This window comes from Mastacembelus armatus, chromosome 15, assembly GCF_900324485.2.
Source record: "Mastacembelus armatus chromosome 15, fMasArm1.2, whole genome shotgun sequence".
Taxonomy (NCBI): Eukaryota; Metazoa; Chordata; class Actinopteri; order Synbranchiformes; family Mastacembelidae; genus Mastacembelus; species Mastacembelus armatus.
Window position 1 is genome coordinate 2,254,011 of NC_046647.1, and position 15,470 is coordinate 2,269,480.

The 15,470-nt window shown below is 43.3% G+C and overlaps 1 protein-coding gene across 4 annotated transcripts in view; it reads left to right on the forward strand.

Annotated features, from left to right (window-relative positions):
* Window positions 1-15,184, forward strand: part of zswim8 (zinc finger, SWIM-type containing 8) — a 47,436-nt gene extending 32,252 nt beyond the window's left edge. For 2 of the 4 annotated variants that reach the window (XM_026308783.2, XM_026308784.2), the window contains exons 17-26: window positions 89-262; window positions 418-640; window positions 912-1,201; window positions 1,406-1,629; window positions 2,842-3,339; window positions 3,743-3,920; window positions 4,021-4,194; window positions 4,271-4,390; window positions 12,364-12,542; window positions 12,871-15,184. In XM_026308783.2, coding sequence (XP_026164568.1) covers window positions 89-262; window positions 418-640; window positions 912-1,201; window positions 1,406-1,629; window positions 2,842-3,339; window positions 3,743-3,920; window positions 4,021-4,194; window positions 4,271-4,390; window positions 12,364-12,542; window positions 12,871-13,074 — 2,264 coding nt within the window. In that variant the 3' untranslated portion in view covers window positions 13,075-15,184. The remainder of the gene's footprint in view (window positions 1-88; window positions 263-417; window positions 641-911; window positions 1,202-1,405; window positions 1,630-2,841; window positions 3,340-3,742; window positions 3,921-4,020; window positions 4,195-4,270; window positions 4,391-12,363; window positions 12,543-12,870) is intronic. The other 2 variants (XM_026308785.2, XM_026308786.2) reach the window with 1 other exon arrangement.
* The last annotated feature ends 286 nt before the right edge of the window (window positions 15,185-15,470 follow it).

The following is a 15,470-nucleotide window of genomic DNA, read 5'->3' on the forward strand; positions in this document are numbered from 1 at the left end:
GGAAAACTAGCATGTAGTTGTAGGGTCATTCTGGGGTAGTAGTGTTCTTTGATAGCGATACACCTCTGTTTCTTTTCTTTTCTTGCAGTGTCAGATGGGCCTCCATCAAGTGACCAGCAGAGCGAAATGGCTCCATTTAAACTTGAGACCACAGTGCCCAGTCGGCTGGCACTGGGGGCGCGCTGTGGATACAGCCAACGGTGCTGGGGCTCACCTGTCCGGCAGAAGAAGAAGCACACTGGTACACAGACAGGCAGTGTTGGTATTTAACCAGGGTCATATATATGGTATTTCTGAAAGGGTGTATACAGCTTGTACCCAAATATGTAGCAAGTAGTGAAACAGCTTTATTCAGAAGTGAGTAAATGAACACATATAATAATGATGTTAAACATGATTTACATGGCGTTTGGTCAGGCATGGCAAGTATCGACAGCAGTGCTCCAGAGACAACCTCAGATAGTTCCCCAACCCTCAGCCGCAGGCCACTCCGTGGAGGTTGGGCAGCAGCATCTTGGGGGCGGGGCCAGGATAGTGATAGCATCAGCAGTTCATCATCTGATTCGCTGGGCTCTTCCTCCTCCAGTGGCTCTCGTAGAGCAGGGGGTGGGGCCAGAGCCAAAAGCACTGACACCAGCAGGTAAATACACATTTTAGATTACTACAAGTGAGTTTTAATTTATAGGTCAGTGTCTTATATCAGTTTTTATGTCAAAACCACAACAACAGACGAATGTATCATACATACAAATGTAGTTCAGAGGTGAGGTAACGCTAATTTGGAAAAGTATCCTGAGGAAAGGAAGGCCTGCCCACAACAATTCTTTCTTGAGCAGGTTTTTATGCAATCAAACTTCTTATATAGCAGATGCATCTTTATTCTGTACAGACAAGATAAATTCTTTGTTCAGGTACAAAGGACGTCGTCCAGAGTGCCATGCACCACACGTACCTAATCAGCCATCAGAGGCAGCAGCCCATTTTTACTTTGAGCTGGCAAAGACAGTGCTGATCAAAGCTGGAGGAAACTCCTCCACATCCATTTTCACCCAGCCCTCAGCTAGTGGGGGACACCAAGGGCCCCACAGAAACCTGCACCTGTGTGCCTTTGAAATTGGCCTGTATGCCCTTGGCCTCCACAACTTTGTCTCTCCCAACTGGCTGTCCAGGACCTACTCTTCCCATGTTTCTTGGATTACTGGTAAGAGTGTGTGTGTGCGTGTGTGCGTGTGTGCGTGCGTGTGTGTGTGTGTGTGTGTGTGTGTGTGTGTGTGCGTGTGCGTGTGTGTGTGCGTGCGTGCGTGTGCGTGAGTTATTTGAATCCACTCACTTTTCTTTCTTTGTTTCCTGTTTTCGTATGTTTTCCTTCTTGCCAGCATACTGCTACCTTCTTTTTCTCTCTCAGGCCAGGCCATGGAGATTGGTAGCGCTGCTCTCAACATTTTAGTGGAGTGTTGGGATGGTCATCTCACCCCTCCAGAGGTGGCATCCCTGGCAGACCGAGCCTCAAGGGCCAGGGACCCCAACATGGTTCGGGCAGCGGCAGAGCTGGCACTGAGCTGCTTGCCTCATGCTCATGCTCTCAATCCTAATGAAATCCAGAGGGCCCTAGTGCAGTGCAAAGAGCAGGTACTGTGTGAGTGACATTTCAGAAAAATGAACCAACCTGTTGCTGGACTGGATGATCACAGTATATAGGAGTACATTGTAGCATGTCTAATAACCCTAACCCCAAGAAGAAAAAGAAACTTAAAATAATTACAAAAAAGAGAAAACATTTGGAATTGAAGTCTGGCTGCTGTCTGTCTGTGGCACCTTCTCACTGAGCACAGTGTAAACAGCAGTGTTTGCATCAACATTGCAGACAGATCAATCTAAATTTCTTTAGGTTGAAGAAGGACAAAATGTTAAAAGAACTGGACTGAATTTAAGTGTTGGTGGCAGGTACCTGTAGGTCAGATATAGAGACAAACATAACTCTAAAAATAAACCTTGTTTGACTGGGGATAAAGGGCCATATGTTGCAACTTGACTTGCCTGAAATCAAATGGATGTCTTAAACAAAGTACTGAACTTTGCTGTAACATTAGAGCAGGTACTAGAACAGCCATCAGGAACAACAGAGTTGGAACATGCCTTCTTGAGGTGAACAAGAAGGGACACGAACACATAAAGCAAGCACTTAAAATATGTAAGGTCCCCAACTGGATACCACAAGACAATTTAGAAGAACTCCCTAGACACCACAGCACTGTCATTCCATGCATTGCTGGAATATCTGAAAAACTTCAGAAGATCTTCAGCAAGCCCCACATCCCTGTACATTTCAAACCCAGAAATATTCTGCTCCAGTCTAAGGACAAAACACCCAGACCTAAACAGAGTAGGTAGTGTAGGCAGTGCAGTGCACAGAGGAATGCCAAGACTTACATATTGGAGAAGCAAAACAACTGAATTCTGAAAATTTGCTTTTTCTTTTTTTTTTAAATTTTTTTGAATTTAGAAACAACTGCAAATACAAAATACGTTTTCACCTCAGAAAAGTGAACAGGCAGATTTAATTGACGCATGTTACCACTAACTGACTTCAGTATCAGAAAGTAAAATCTGAAATTAAAAACCAAGATTAGGATTTCAGCCACCATAGTATTCTATTTTCAGGATGTCCTTAACAAAATTATAGTTGAATCTGTTATTTCTTCTGAAACTTATCGTGTAGTAAGTTGCAGGGGGCTGGAACTGATCCTAGCTAACATTAGGCAAGATATCTTAAATATAAATATTGATGCATAGTGATTCTCTCATCATACTTTCTCCCTGTTTATCTCTGTAACCCTTCAGGACAATGTGATGCTGGAGAAGGCCTGCATGGCAGTAGAGGAAGCAGCCAAGGGTGGAGGTGTTTACCCTGAGGTTCTGTTTGAGGTGGCTCACCAGTGGTACTGGCTCTATGAGCAGTCAGTGGGTGGGGGCTCAGGTCAACAGAGAGAATCCTCTGGGCGCTGTGGGGCCAATGGGGGTTCGGGCAGGAGACCTGTAGAGTCCAGCTGTGGTGCCCTTGACAGTGGAACCAACATGGAGTCTCCAGGGGTAGCAACTGTGACAGCCTCAGTCACTGCAGCGGCTGTTGTGCCTGTCATTTCTGTGGGTTCCACTATCTACCAGTCCCATGCCATGCCTGGGCAGGCAATAGCTCACCCACACACCCAAGGTCTCCATCCCTACACCACTATCCAGGCCCATCTGCCCACTGTCTGCACCCCTCAGTACTTGGGACACCCTTTGCAGCATGTTCCCCGACCCACCGTCTTCCCTGTGTCAGGGACCGCGTATCCACAGGTCAGAACTTAATTGAATACAATTATTGGTAGAAATTCAGTTTACTGTACTATACAAGAAAGCAACAAAACCTTACACCGAAGCTCTAATCAGTTTGACGCTGTTTGAGAAACTACCCAATGTGGTATTTAGAGTGCCTTCTGAGGATTAATCAATTGATTGAGAAATTAAATGGCAGGCTAGTAACAGATTGATTTTATAGCAATTTAATAACTAAACAGTGGTTTTGTCACTAATGCAAAAGCCCTCAGAGTTTATGTGTAGCTTCTTCTAGTACATATACAGATAACTCTTATCTGTTGCTGTTGTAAAATAAGTATTGTTTGTGCTACATAGATATTCTTAGACTTATTTAAGTTAGTTAGTTTAATTGTTCTGTGCATTTATGCGTTTACATCCCTAGGGAATGCACCCTGCCTTCATAGGAGCCCAGTACCCATTCTCAGTGGCCACTGGCCCTCAGCCACCTATGGCTGCAACAGCTGTGACCTTCCCTGGTGTCCCCGTACCATCCATGACTCAGATAGCCGTCCACCCCTACCACACTGAGACAGGTCTGCCTCTCAGCACCACTGTAGCAGGTCAGATCTTGACACAATCTGTGTGCGCATCCAGTACCACTAAATGGGCTAATGTGTTTTGGTCAGTGCTGAACAGTATGTTGTTTGTCATGTGCTACAGTTGGCAGTGTCCACTCAGGCCCTACCATTCAGGCCATACAGGGAGCATCCCTACCCTCTCTCTCTTCCCAGCCTGGCTCATTGGTCAGCACCCCTTTCCCAGCAGAAGATGAGCAGCACAGTCAGCCAGTCAGCCAGCAGGGTCTGCATTATCTGCATTCTGCCTACAGAGTTGGTGAGGAGTTTGACTTATGATTTTATATTCCTCCAAGCAGTGTGCATATACTGAACAAATGTTATTTTGTGTGAAGGCATGCTGGCATTGGAGATGCTGGGCAGGAGGGCTCACAATGACCATCCCAATAACTTCTCCAGGAGCCCGCCTTACACTGAGGATGTCAAATGGCTGCTGGGACTGGCTGCAAAGCTAGGTAAGCAGAGAAATGCACAAAAATGAAGGGATGATTTCAGTGGTTGAAAAATTCAGGATTGCTGGTTTGTTGAGGTATGTGGTAGATACTTGAGTATGGCTACTGTAGCTAGCTGCAGCAAAACTAACAACAATGAACAAAAGAACTACCGACATAGAACAGAATAAATTGCTTATATTGTCAATGCTGTTCATTTTACCTTCACATGGGGGTGGTGGGGTAGAATGGAGAGGATGCATGATGGGAAGTCCTCAGGCAGTCTAGGCCTATAGCAGCATAACTAAGGGATGGTTCAGGGTCACCTGTATACCTGCGTATTCCTGCGTTACCTGTATTGACATTTTTGTGGATGGCATAACAGACAGAAAGCTGTCAAGAGAAAACCACTTGGCTATCAAACTATCAAATGGACAGTGGAAAAAACATGTGTGGATGAAAATAACACAGTTTGAGTGTGATATTATGATATACATACATGCAGCTCTTCTTTCTGTGCGTGCAAATTTCACATTTGTACTGGTAAGTGGAAAATTTGTGCTTGCGAACTGTTAAAACATGCAGGTCCAATATTTTTCACCCTGTGTTTTTGCGCCCACTAGTTATGACACTGATGTAATGCCATACACCTGACACCTAACTATACTTTGTCAAAGAGGAAGGTTTTAAGTCTAGCCTTAAAAGTACAGAGAGTGTCTGCCTCCTGAACCCAGGCTGGGAGCTGGTTCCATAGGAGAGGAGCTTGATAACTAAAGGCTCTGCCTCCCATTCTGCTTTTGGAAACTCTGGGAACCACAAGTAGACCTGCACTCTGAGAGCGAAGTGGTCGATTGGGATAATATGGTACTATGAGGTCTTTAAGGTATGAAGGAGCTTGATCATGAAGGGATTTGTATGTGAGAAAAGGATTTTAAATTCTATTCTGGATTTTCAGGAATATCGATAGTGACTTTTAACAGTGCTGTTTCTGTACTATGATGTGCTCTAAATCCTGATTGAAAATCTTCAAATAATTCATTCCTGTGGTCACATAGCTGCTTAGCAATAGCTTTTTCAAGGATTTTAGAAGTAAAAGGTAGGTTGGATATTAGTCTATAATTTATGGAAGCCCATTTCCGCCACTGTGATAAAAAATAAAACGACCCCCTAAGTCAAAATAACAAGATACTTTCTCAATATTCTGACTTAGGCTGGGGACACACATTTTAAGCCAGATTTCATGCCAGATTTCCTCACGCCAATTATTTGCCTAAACAATCCTGAAGTGTGTGGTGTCAACCCAGTTATTTAACTGCTCCTGGGGCCTGTTTCAGAAAGCGGGTTTAGTGAAAACCCAGTTTGTTAACCCTGAGATGAGGGATGAGGTTTTCGGTTTCACAAAGCAGGTTCAGATTGACTTTGAGTCAGTTACCACTATAACTTACCCCTGTCAACCAAACCTGCTCACTGGCAGGTTTTATTTTATTTTAATTCAGACTGAAGTAGAGGCAGGAGACATGGCGTGCCATTTTGCTTTGCAGAATTCTGTGTCAAGAGGATAATCCAACCACGTCTAGACGTCTTTTCTTTTCCTGAAGACTGTCTTTATAAGCGATACTGATTTTCTGCCAGTTCGCTTCATTATCTTCATAATATCCTCCGCCCTTACATATACCATATCATGGACACGCTGTAAAATTAGAGCAAATTCTTTCAGTAGCTCTTCATTTTTTGCAAGTGGACATTTCCTTTCTGACATCATGATGCAGAACACATTTCAAAAGCAACCGTGTGTTGCAGTCATAAATGTGACCCTTGCACTCAAACGTCTACTGTTCAGCTTTGTGGTCTTCCCCAATCACAGACCCATGTGTCTTATCAAAGAGGAATTCTACAGAATTGAAGGAATCACTACAAGCAACAGTTGGCACATTCAGCCTGTAGCTTTGACACTTTATGCACAAATCAATTGTATATTTTAGGGTTTCCAGGCGGGATCAACTGCGTAGATGGGACTCATGTCCCTGTTGTGGCCCCCTCTGTAAATGAAGGTGATTATGTCAATAGGACGTCCTTCCACAGCATTAATATACAGGTATATAGTGGCCTTTAACATTCATTATGAAAGATAATTCCATCACAGCTAATGCAGATTTTTTGTTCTGTGTGTTTAAGGTCATATGTGATGCATCACGTGATAATGAACATGGAAACAAAGTGGCCTGGATCTGTGCACACAAATCTTTCATTTCCATTCTGTTCTGTTAGGACAATTCATTAGGAAGAATAAAAATACAACAGTAGGCCCATGGAGTTCTATTATGGCAGAAGGCTCAACCAAACATATTACACCAACAGATCAACCTTAAAATCCCCCTGTATATTATGACTGTTCTGTCTGAGAATATCTAAAGACATTACAAGCAAGTAGCCTATAGTATTCATCAAATGAGGACAAAGAAGAAAACAGTTACCCATTGATGCAGTCAGCAGTTTTCTGCCACGCCAGCTCATATTGTTTTACTGTGGTGTTGGTATTGCTTTTTTTTTTTTTTTTTTTTAAATATATGCTCATGTTCAGCATATGAGGCGATTAAAACTCCCAGTTTCACTGGGGAAAAATATGAGGAACGCATCTTCTTCTCCGTTGCTATGGTGAATCATTGTATCTGTGTTCCACTGTGGGCTTTTATATGCTATCAGGCAGGCACTTTACTCAGGGAATGTCAACTTGATTGAACTAATTCTGATCTGGTCAGTTAACCCAGAGTTCAGGGTTAACTTCGGAGTTTATTCAAACCGCTTTCCGAAACAGGCCCCTGGTTGGGGGACTCTCTGATCGAATGCCCTCAATGCCAATGAGAGCAAGCATCCCGGAAAACATCACCAACTGGATGTCATGTACCTTTACGCCTCACAAACATGGTAGCAAATCAAAACAAAACCACTGCCAAAAGATGCATTGTAGATACAGTGGGTACGGAAAGTATTCAGACCCCTTTAAATGTTTCACTCTTTGTGTCATTGCAGCCATTTGCCAAAATCAAAAAAGTTCATTTTATTTCTCATTAATGTACACTCAGCACCCCATCTTGACAGAAAAAAACAGAAATGTAGAAATTTTTGCAAATTTATTAAAAAAGAAAAACTGAAATATCACATGGTCATAAGTATTCAGACCCTTTGCAGTGACACTCATATTTAACTCACATGCTGTCCATTTCTTCTGATCCTCCTTGAGATGGTTCTGCTCCTTCATTGGAGTCCAGCTGTGTTTAATTAAACTGATTGGACTTGATTAGGAAAGGCACACACCTGTCTATATAAGACCTTACAGCTCACAGTGCATGTCAGAGCAAATGAGAATCATGAGGTCGAAGGAACTGCCCAAGGAGCTCAGAGACAGAATTGTGGCAAGGCACAGATCTGGCCAAGGTTACAAAAGAATTTCTGCAGCAATCAAGGTTCCTAAGACCACAGTGGCCTCCATAATCCTCAAATGGAAAAAGTTTGGGACGACCAGAACTCTTCCTAGACCTGGCCGTCCAGCCAAACTGAGCAATCGTGGGAGAAGAGCCTTGGTGTGAGGTACAGAAGAACTCAAAGATCACTGTGGCTGAGCTCCAGAGATGCAGTAGGGAGATGGGTGAAAGCTCTACAAAGTCAACTATCACTGCAGCCCTCCACCAGTCGGGGCTTTATGGCAGAGTGGCCCGACAGAAGCCTCTCCTCAGTGCAAGACACATGAAAGCTGGCATAGAGTTTGCCAAAAACCACATGAAGGACTCCCAGACTATGAGAAATAAGATTCTCTGGTCTGATGAGACCAAGATTGAACTTTTTGGCGTTAATTCTAAGCGGTATGTGTGGAGAAAACCAGGCACTGCTCATCACCTGCCCAATACAATCCCTACAGTGAAACATGGTGGTGGGAGCATCATGTTGTGGGGGTGTTTTTCAGCTGCAGGGACAGGACGACTGGTTGCAATTGAAGGAAAGATGAATGCGGCCAAGTACAGAGATATCCTGGAAGAAAACCTCTTCCAGAGTGCTCAGGACCTCAGACTGGGCCGAAGGTTCACCTTTCAACAGGACAATGACCCTAAGCACACAGCTAAAATAACAAAGGAGTGGCTTCAGAACAACTCTGTGACCGTTCTTGACTGGCCCAGCCAGAGCCCTGACCTAAACCCAATTGAGCATCTCTGGAGAGACCTGAAAATGGCTGTCCACCAACATTCACCATCCAACCTGACAGAACTGGAGAGGATCTGCAAGGAAGAATGGCAGAGGATCCCCAAATCCAGGTGTGAAAAACTTGTTGCATCATTCCCAAGAAGACTCATGGCTGTACTAGCTCAAAAGGGTGCTCCTACTCAATACTGAGCACAGGGTCTGAATACTTATGACCATGTGATATTTCAGTTTTTCTTTTTTAATAAATTTGCAAAAATTTCTACATTTCTGTTTTTTTCTGTCAAGATGGGGTGCTGAGTGTACATTAATGAGAAATAAAATGAACTTTTTTGATTTTGGCAAATGGCTGCAATGACACAAAGAGTGAAAAATTTAAAGGGGTCTGAATACTTTCCGTACCCACTGTATGCTTGTTGAATTATCCAACAGCACGAGTGTCTTTTTTAACGTTGCGCATGACATAACATTACTACAATAGGGCAGACAATGAAAAGGCGTGTGTAACAAAGTCACGTTTGATCACGCGAGTTCTCGTTATTTTGAGTTACCAAGTGAGAATATTGAGAAAGTGTCTTGTTATTGAGTTACTACGTCAGAATATTGAGAATACATCTTGTTATTGTTGACTTAGGGGGTCATTTTATTTTTCATCCAATGGGCTTCCATAATAATTAGCCCAGACTCCTGGATCAAGACTAGGCTTTTTGAGTAAAGGTTTGATTACTGCAGTCTTAAAGGCCTGTGGTACGTAGCCTGATACTAGAGATAAATTTACCAAGTCCAATAAAGATGAGTTCATTAATGGCAGGGTGCCTTTAAGCAGTCTAGTCGGGATGGGGTCCAAGAGACACGTTGATGATTTCGATGAAGCAACTACTGATGTAAATTCAGAGAGATCTATGGGAGAGAAGCAGTCTAAACATAACTGAGGTCTTATGGATGATTCAAGAGCTAATGTAGTAGAAGATTCAGGACCAGGCTTCTAGAAGCTGTGATAATAAATAAAATTAAAACTGCATAAAGTGCACAGTTAATGTATTTGCAGTCCAACAATAAAAAGAAATGATTATACCTAGCCCTGGCAAGTTGTTACTGAGACTTCAGTTCTCTTATTGCACTTGGATAAAAAACAGTTTGAAAACCCCACCAGGATGTCATGAGAGATGATACATTGCACAGCATTTCTGTGAAAGTACCACAGTAGCTGCCGAGGCAAGTTTATATTCCTCAGTGTTCTTAGAAAGTGGAGCTAATGCGCTTTTTTCACCAGGGAGGTGGTGTTGTCAGTCCATGTAAGATCCTGAGAGGTGTATGTGCCTAAGAATTTAGACTCTCCCCACCATGTCTGCTTTGATGTGTAGAGGAATAATTTCCTTTCTCTTACTCTTAAAGTTGATTGTCAGTTTGTTTCTTTTGGAGGCATTGAGGGCCAAGTTGTCAAAACACCATTCAGTCAGTTTTTGAACAGAACTCTGTAGACAGACTGGTCATTGTTTTGTATTTGTCGCACTACAGTTGCATCAAAACAAAACAATTTTAATACCATTAATGTTGTTTACCCTATCTTTCATAGCACTCGTTTCAATCCCTCACTAAGGGATACGCCCCATCACGTATTCAGAGAAGCACTGTAAACAAAGCTCTGAGAGGTTGGCAGTTGTGACGTGTGTGTCATGACCTCCTGCCTTATAAGCTGCTGATACAATGTCACTAGTCATTCAACCACCTCTTCTCGCTTCATGAAGCCAAGCTATTGCATCTCCCAGTGACATTGGCTGCTAGCTTAACCACCCACAGACTGGAGCTAATACCTCCGTCGTTGGGCACTAGTTGCTTTGATACAGGTTGCCTTCACCATAGGCACTTGTCCATCTCCAAACGGAAGAGTTGCGCTTGCGAGGCTTCTTAATGAGCAAGGGTTTTGTTTGGCTAAGCTACAACAAGCTAGCATCCCTTGAAAAATTTTACAGGCACCTTAGCACAGCAGTTAATGGCCACAGCTGCAAAGCTGCCTCCCACCATGGGGGCGATGTAGGACGGTGCTCAAGTGTGCACTTACAGGAACAAAATTTCGAGTAAAGACTCACTCCAGGCCTGCTCGTTGTGTCTCAGACTAGAACATGCCCGCATCACAAGGCTACAGTGGCACCCTAGCTTCCAGTGGCTGCTAAGTACAACCGCGAATCAGTGGTCCAGCGGTGGGGCTCAGCGCTGGACTTATTAAACCCACTGACCAACAAGCCTCTCATACTGGACTATGAGGAGGACGACTCCGTCGGTGTGGAATTCCTGGTGTTGGACAAGGAAGATGAGTACACCTCCTCATTTGTTCCTTCTGCGCAGCCAGCTAGCTGTCTATGTGAGGGAGAGGCTACAAGGCCTCCCCTGAGTGCAGACCTGCATGACGTGTGCAAACACGCAGTGGTGAGGCTGAATATCCCGTGGCTGGCCATTGATTCCTGCAGCACTCTGGAGGGTGAGATACTGATCGTGGCTCACTGCCCATCTATGCCATGGCTAGCGGAGGTTAGGCAATTTCTCTGCGGGCGCCTGTAGCCTCTTCCTTTATGCAGGGATCTGCTGCCTGAGGCGGACGGACAAATATTTAATCCCCCATCCAGAATGTCTCCCTCTGGAAGCCTAGCATCTGTCGGCCTCCCACAGAGTGTGATACTACCCAGAACGTCAGTGCATCATCTACTAGGTCTTTCTATGACTGTAAGTGGAAGGTGTTTGAGGAATGGTGTGCTAAAGACAACACTGTTCCTTACCACTGCTCTTAGTTGTGGCCTAATGGATGAATGGATAGAGTCGGACTTGTAACCCGAAAGTTGCCGGTCGAATCTCAGGACCGGCAGGAATTGTCGGAGTGAATAGCCAGTGCTCTCTCCACCTTCAATACCACAACTGAGGTGAGACCCTTGAGCAAGGCACCGAACCCCCAACTGCTCCCCGGGTGTGTACTGTGTGTGCACCTCGGATGGGTTTAAAATGCGTGACATGTCATGCGTGACATATCACGCATGACATGTCACGCATGGTACCGGGGTTACGCAAGTAACCTAAAGTTATATCAGAAGCTCGAGAAAGTATCATTTTGGACGGTTCGGTGCAGCTGTTCTTCAAAGTGTTAGATAAGAAATACAATTAGGACTATGAGGCAGCAGTTAAACACCACTTGATGTGGTACCATGCTCATTGTGTGCAGAACTGATGCCCTTTTATAGAAACCAGTTTTAATTTCAGGCCAGTAAGTCCACTTAGACCTCAACCACAGGCTGTACCATGAAGCAAATTCTGCTTACTCTGACTCTGTTACCTGGATTCACTGAGTCTAATATTGGCCACCCTGGATAACCTGTATTATAGCTGGTTAGCTCTTTTAGCTCTGAGTTTACCACTCTAGCTATTGGCGTCCTTGGATGTGTTAAAGAGAAATGCCTGCAGAACTAATTAGATTCCAGGATGAGGGAAACTCTGAATCCAACTTTGAAAGTTTGATAATAAATTTTGAATCTGTAAAATGTGTGGTTTTAAAACAGAAAAAATGTGATGATAACATTTAAAAAATACATTTTGAATGTCTTTTGAAAATGATTTAGAAATAAAACAAAAAAGGCCTAGAGTTAGAAAAGTTATGACAGCAAAAGGTCAAAAACACCTTTGGAAAACTGCACAGACTGTGTGTTGCTTACAAATATTGCTTAAAGTTACATTTAAAACACCTTTTTAACTGCTACTTCCAGTTTCATATGTGCACATTCAATCTTCTTTAAATCTCTGCCTCTCGCTCCTCTTAGGAGTCAACTATGTCTACCAGTTCTGTGTTGGGGCAGCAAAAGGTGTCCTCAGTCCTTTTGTCCTACAAGAGATTATCATGGAGGCTCTGCAGAGGCTGAACCCCGCCCACATCCATGCCCACCTCCGAACGCCTGCTTTTCACCAGCTTGTCCAGCGCTGCCAACAGGCTTACCTGCAGGTATGTCACATCTCTGCCCACACTCCAGCCTGCATTCATAATGGGGTAGGTGGAAAGACATGGTGCATCTCAGTCTGAGTGGGTATTTGGGCATGAGAATCATGTGCATTTTATTTGCATGCACAGACCCTCACTGAGAGTGAGAGTTTTAATAGGCACAGTTATACCTTTACCACTGTAGGAACCACTGTAACCTGTCTGGGTTCCACTTTGGTTTCCACTGCCCTGCATCTGCTTTGAAGACAAGCTACAGGAGTTATGGTTGCCATCTTTTTATTGTCCATGCTCATGCAACTGTAGAATCACACCATTCCTTCTGTGCCTGCAGTACATCCACCACCGGCTCATTCACTTGACACCTGCCGACTACGACGACTTTGTCAACATCATCCGCAGTGCTCGAGGTGCTTTCTGCCTGACGCCTGTGGGTATGATGCAGTTCAACGATGTGCTGCAAAACCTGAAGAGAGGCAAGCAGACTAAGGAGCTGTGGCAGCGCATCTCCCTGGAGATGGCAACCTTCTCCCCTTGAGCAGCAACCTTGGTGGTGTAGGGTGCGCTAGACCTAGGCGTGGAGGGATCCCATCCAGAACCCACTTAGCCTCCCACACTGCTACTGCCACTACAATGAGCCAGCCACATTCGTGCTGTCTGGTTCTGTCAGGGACCCTGTTCCCTGTTTTTCAGCAAACACAGCACACAGGCAGTACAATCAGCTCCTGTACACCCAACCCACACAGACTTCTTTTTTGTTTGTTTGTTTGTTCGCCCAGAGATATGAGCAGAAGCCAGGTCACCTTCCTGCTCTTCTCTGCTCTTGACTGACTCCGCATTCTTGTTTATCATGGTTCATGTTTGTATAAGTGTGGAATTAAAGTGTACTCCTCCTTTCTCCATCTAACTTGTCTCTTCCATTCCCCTCAACCTGAAGGCATTGATGGGGATCTCTCACCCTCTATGTTCACTTCCTTCTCAGTGTTTAGTAGTTTTGTGTAGTTTGTTTTGATTGAAACCACTGAGCGTGAGTCATTTTCATGCTGCAACATTCCTGTCCAGAGTGGTAGGTGCTGTGCGGCCTCAGTCACTGTGGATCTGAATTTTTGCAGTGTGGGAAAACAAGTATTTGCAAGGAAAAAATCTTTAATATGAGAAACGATATTGTCAGTATGAGTGAGGATTTTTCAGTATTTTGTTTAGTCTTTTTTGATACTTTGTATAGAATATAACATGTATGCAGAGAAGAATGGAAAGAAGAGAGAATGTTAAAGGTGTTGTTGTATGGATCCATATTTACATTTCAGCCTGATTGAGGAGTGACATAAACACAGCTCCAGACCAAAACCAGAGGCCACCTAACCACTGCTGGACTAAGCAGGGCTAACAATAGCTTCTCCAGCTTTACTTTTTCTCACTGTTGGAACATCAGGATCGCTTGTTATGACATGTCAATAGAGCTGGTTATCATTTTACATTTTTTGAGGATATGTTATTTTTGAGCCCCTTAGGCAACATGTCTAATTTTCCTAGGAGTGTCTGCTCTTGTCCAACTAGAGGCTTCACGGATTTTTCAGTACAAATCTCAAAACATTTTTCAGTATCTTTCATGCTTTACATACATATTTACATACACATATTTACATATGAAAATGTTTTTCTACAAAAGATTTCTTGACACTTAACTAAACAAGAAAAATTGTCAAATGCTACAAAATGTCAGCTAAAATTAAGTAGTGTAATACCAAAATTAGTATTTACATCATGTGACTGATTGAGTTTTCATGATGAGAAATCCAGCAGTGCAGCAAGGTCCAAGAGGACTGACATTCCATATTTAACCCTTCTTTTCAGCATCCAAATGATGATTTACTAGTTCAAATGCATAGGCAGTAATAGCTCATGTCTGAGACACATGCCGTCTTACACTCTAGATAAGGCAGACTCTTAAAGCCAAGGCAGTGGCTGTGCCTCATTTTTCAGCCATTATTTTCAAAGTTCACATATTCGAAAGTGAAAGTTTTAACATGTTAAGTGCAGCTGAAAACTCCATCTCGTTGAAGAGTCCTTGAGGTCTGTAGTGTATAAAAGGTCACAGCTTCTCACTTGTCTCTGTGAGGCTTCTCTGATGATGCCATTACTGCAACTCCTCTGTACACCTGTAGTCTCACATGGGAGAGACATCTACAGCTCACTAGTCACAACACTTACAAAGTCCACACCTTCAGAGTCCAGTGCCCTCTGAAACTGGGGGAACTGGTGGTTTGGTTCTGGACAGCCCTTTGCTGAGCTGTGTGATAAACATGATATGACTCTGGTAATCACAAGTGTGTTTGAATGGCCCTTTAGTTCAGCGTGGTTAGCTAAATAGACCATGGTGCTGTTACTTTACGATATGTTGACGTTCCATCTATGTCCAGGCAGCTGCTGTGGTTCTGAACCTCCTCTTTGATTGGCTCTGGACCGCACAGGTGAAGATAACATAGTAGAAAATGTACTGTGATATTTTTGTATTCCTCAAAAAGTGTAGCTTGATTGAAGCGTTCTATATGTGCTGATTGCAAAAGGTTCTAATTTAGAGTGAAAAGAATAAAAAAAAAAGCAATACTAAAAGTGTAGAGTTTACTTAATAAACAAAATTGAAAACACTAACTGCTGTGAGTGATATATTGGGTTCAGTGAAAGGTGAAGAGTTCAAACTACATTTTTGTTCTTGAGGCTGCCTGCAGGATGACCACAAGAGGGAGTAGCAGGATCATTTCTCAGAACATATATATGAATCTGACTGAATCTGATGTAGATGTTCAAGAGAACTAGATTATTTCCAGTGTACTAATACTAAAGTCACGTCATACTTAAGTGCATTAATGTCAAATATATTAAAAGTAAATTTTAAAGTATATTAAAGTAAATCTTCTCAGACCATTTATACAT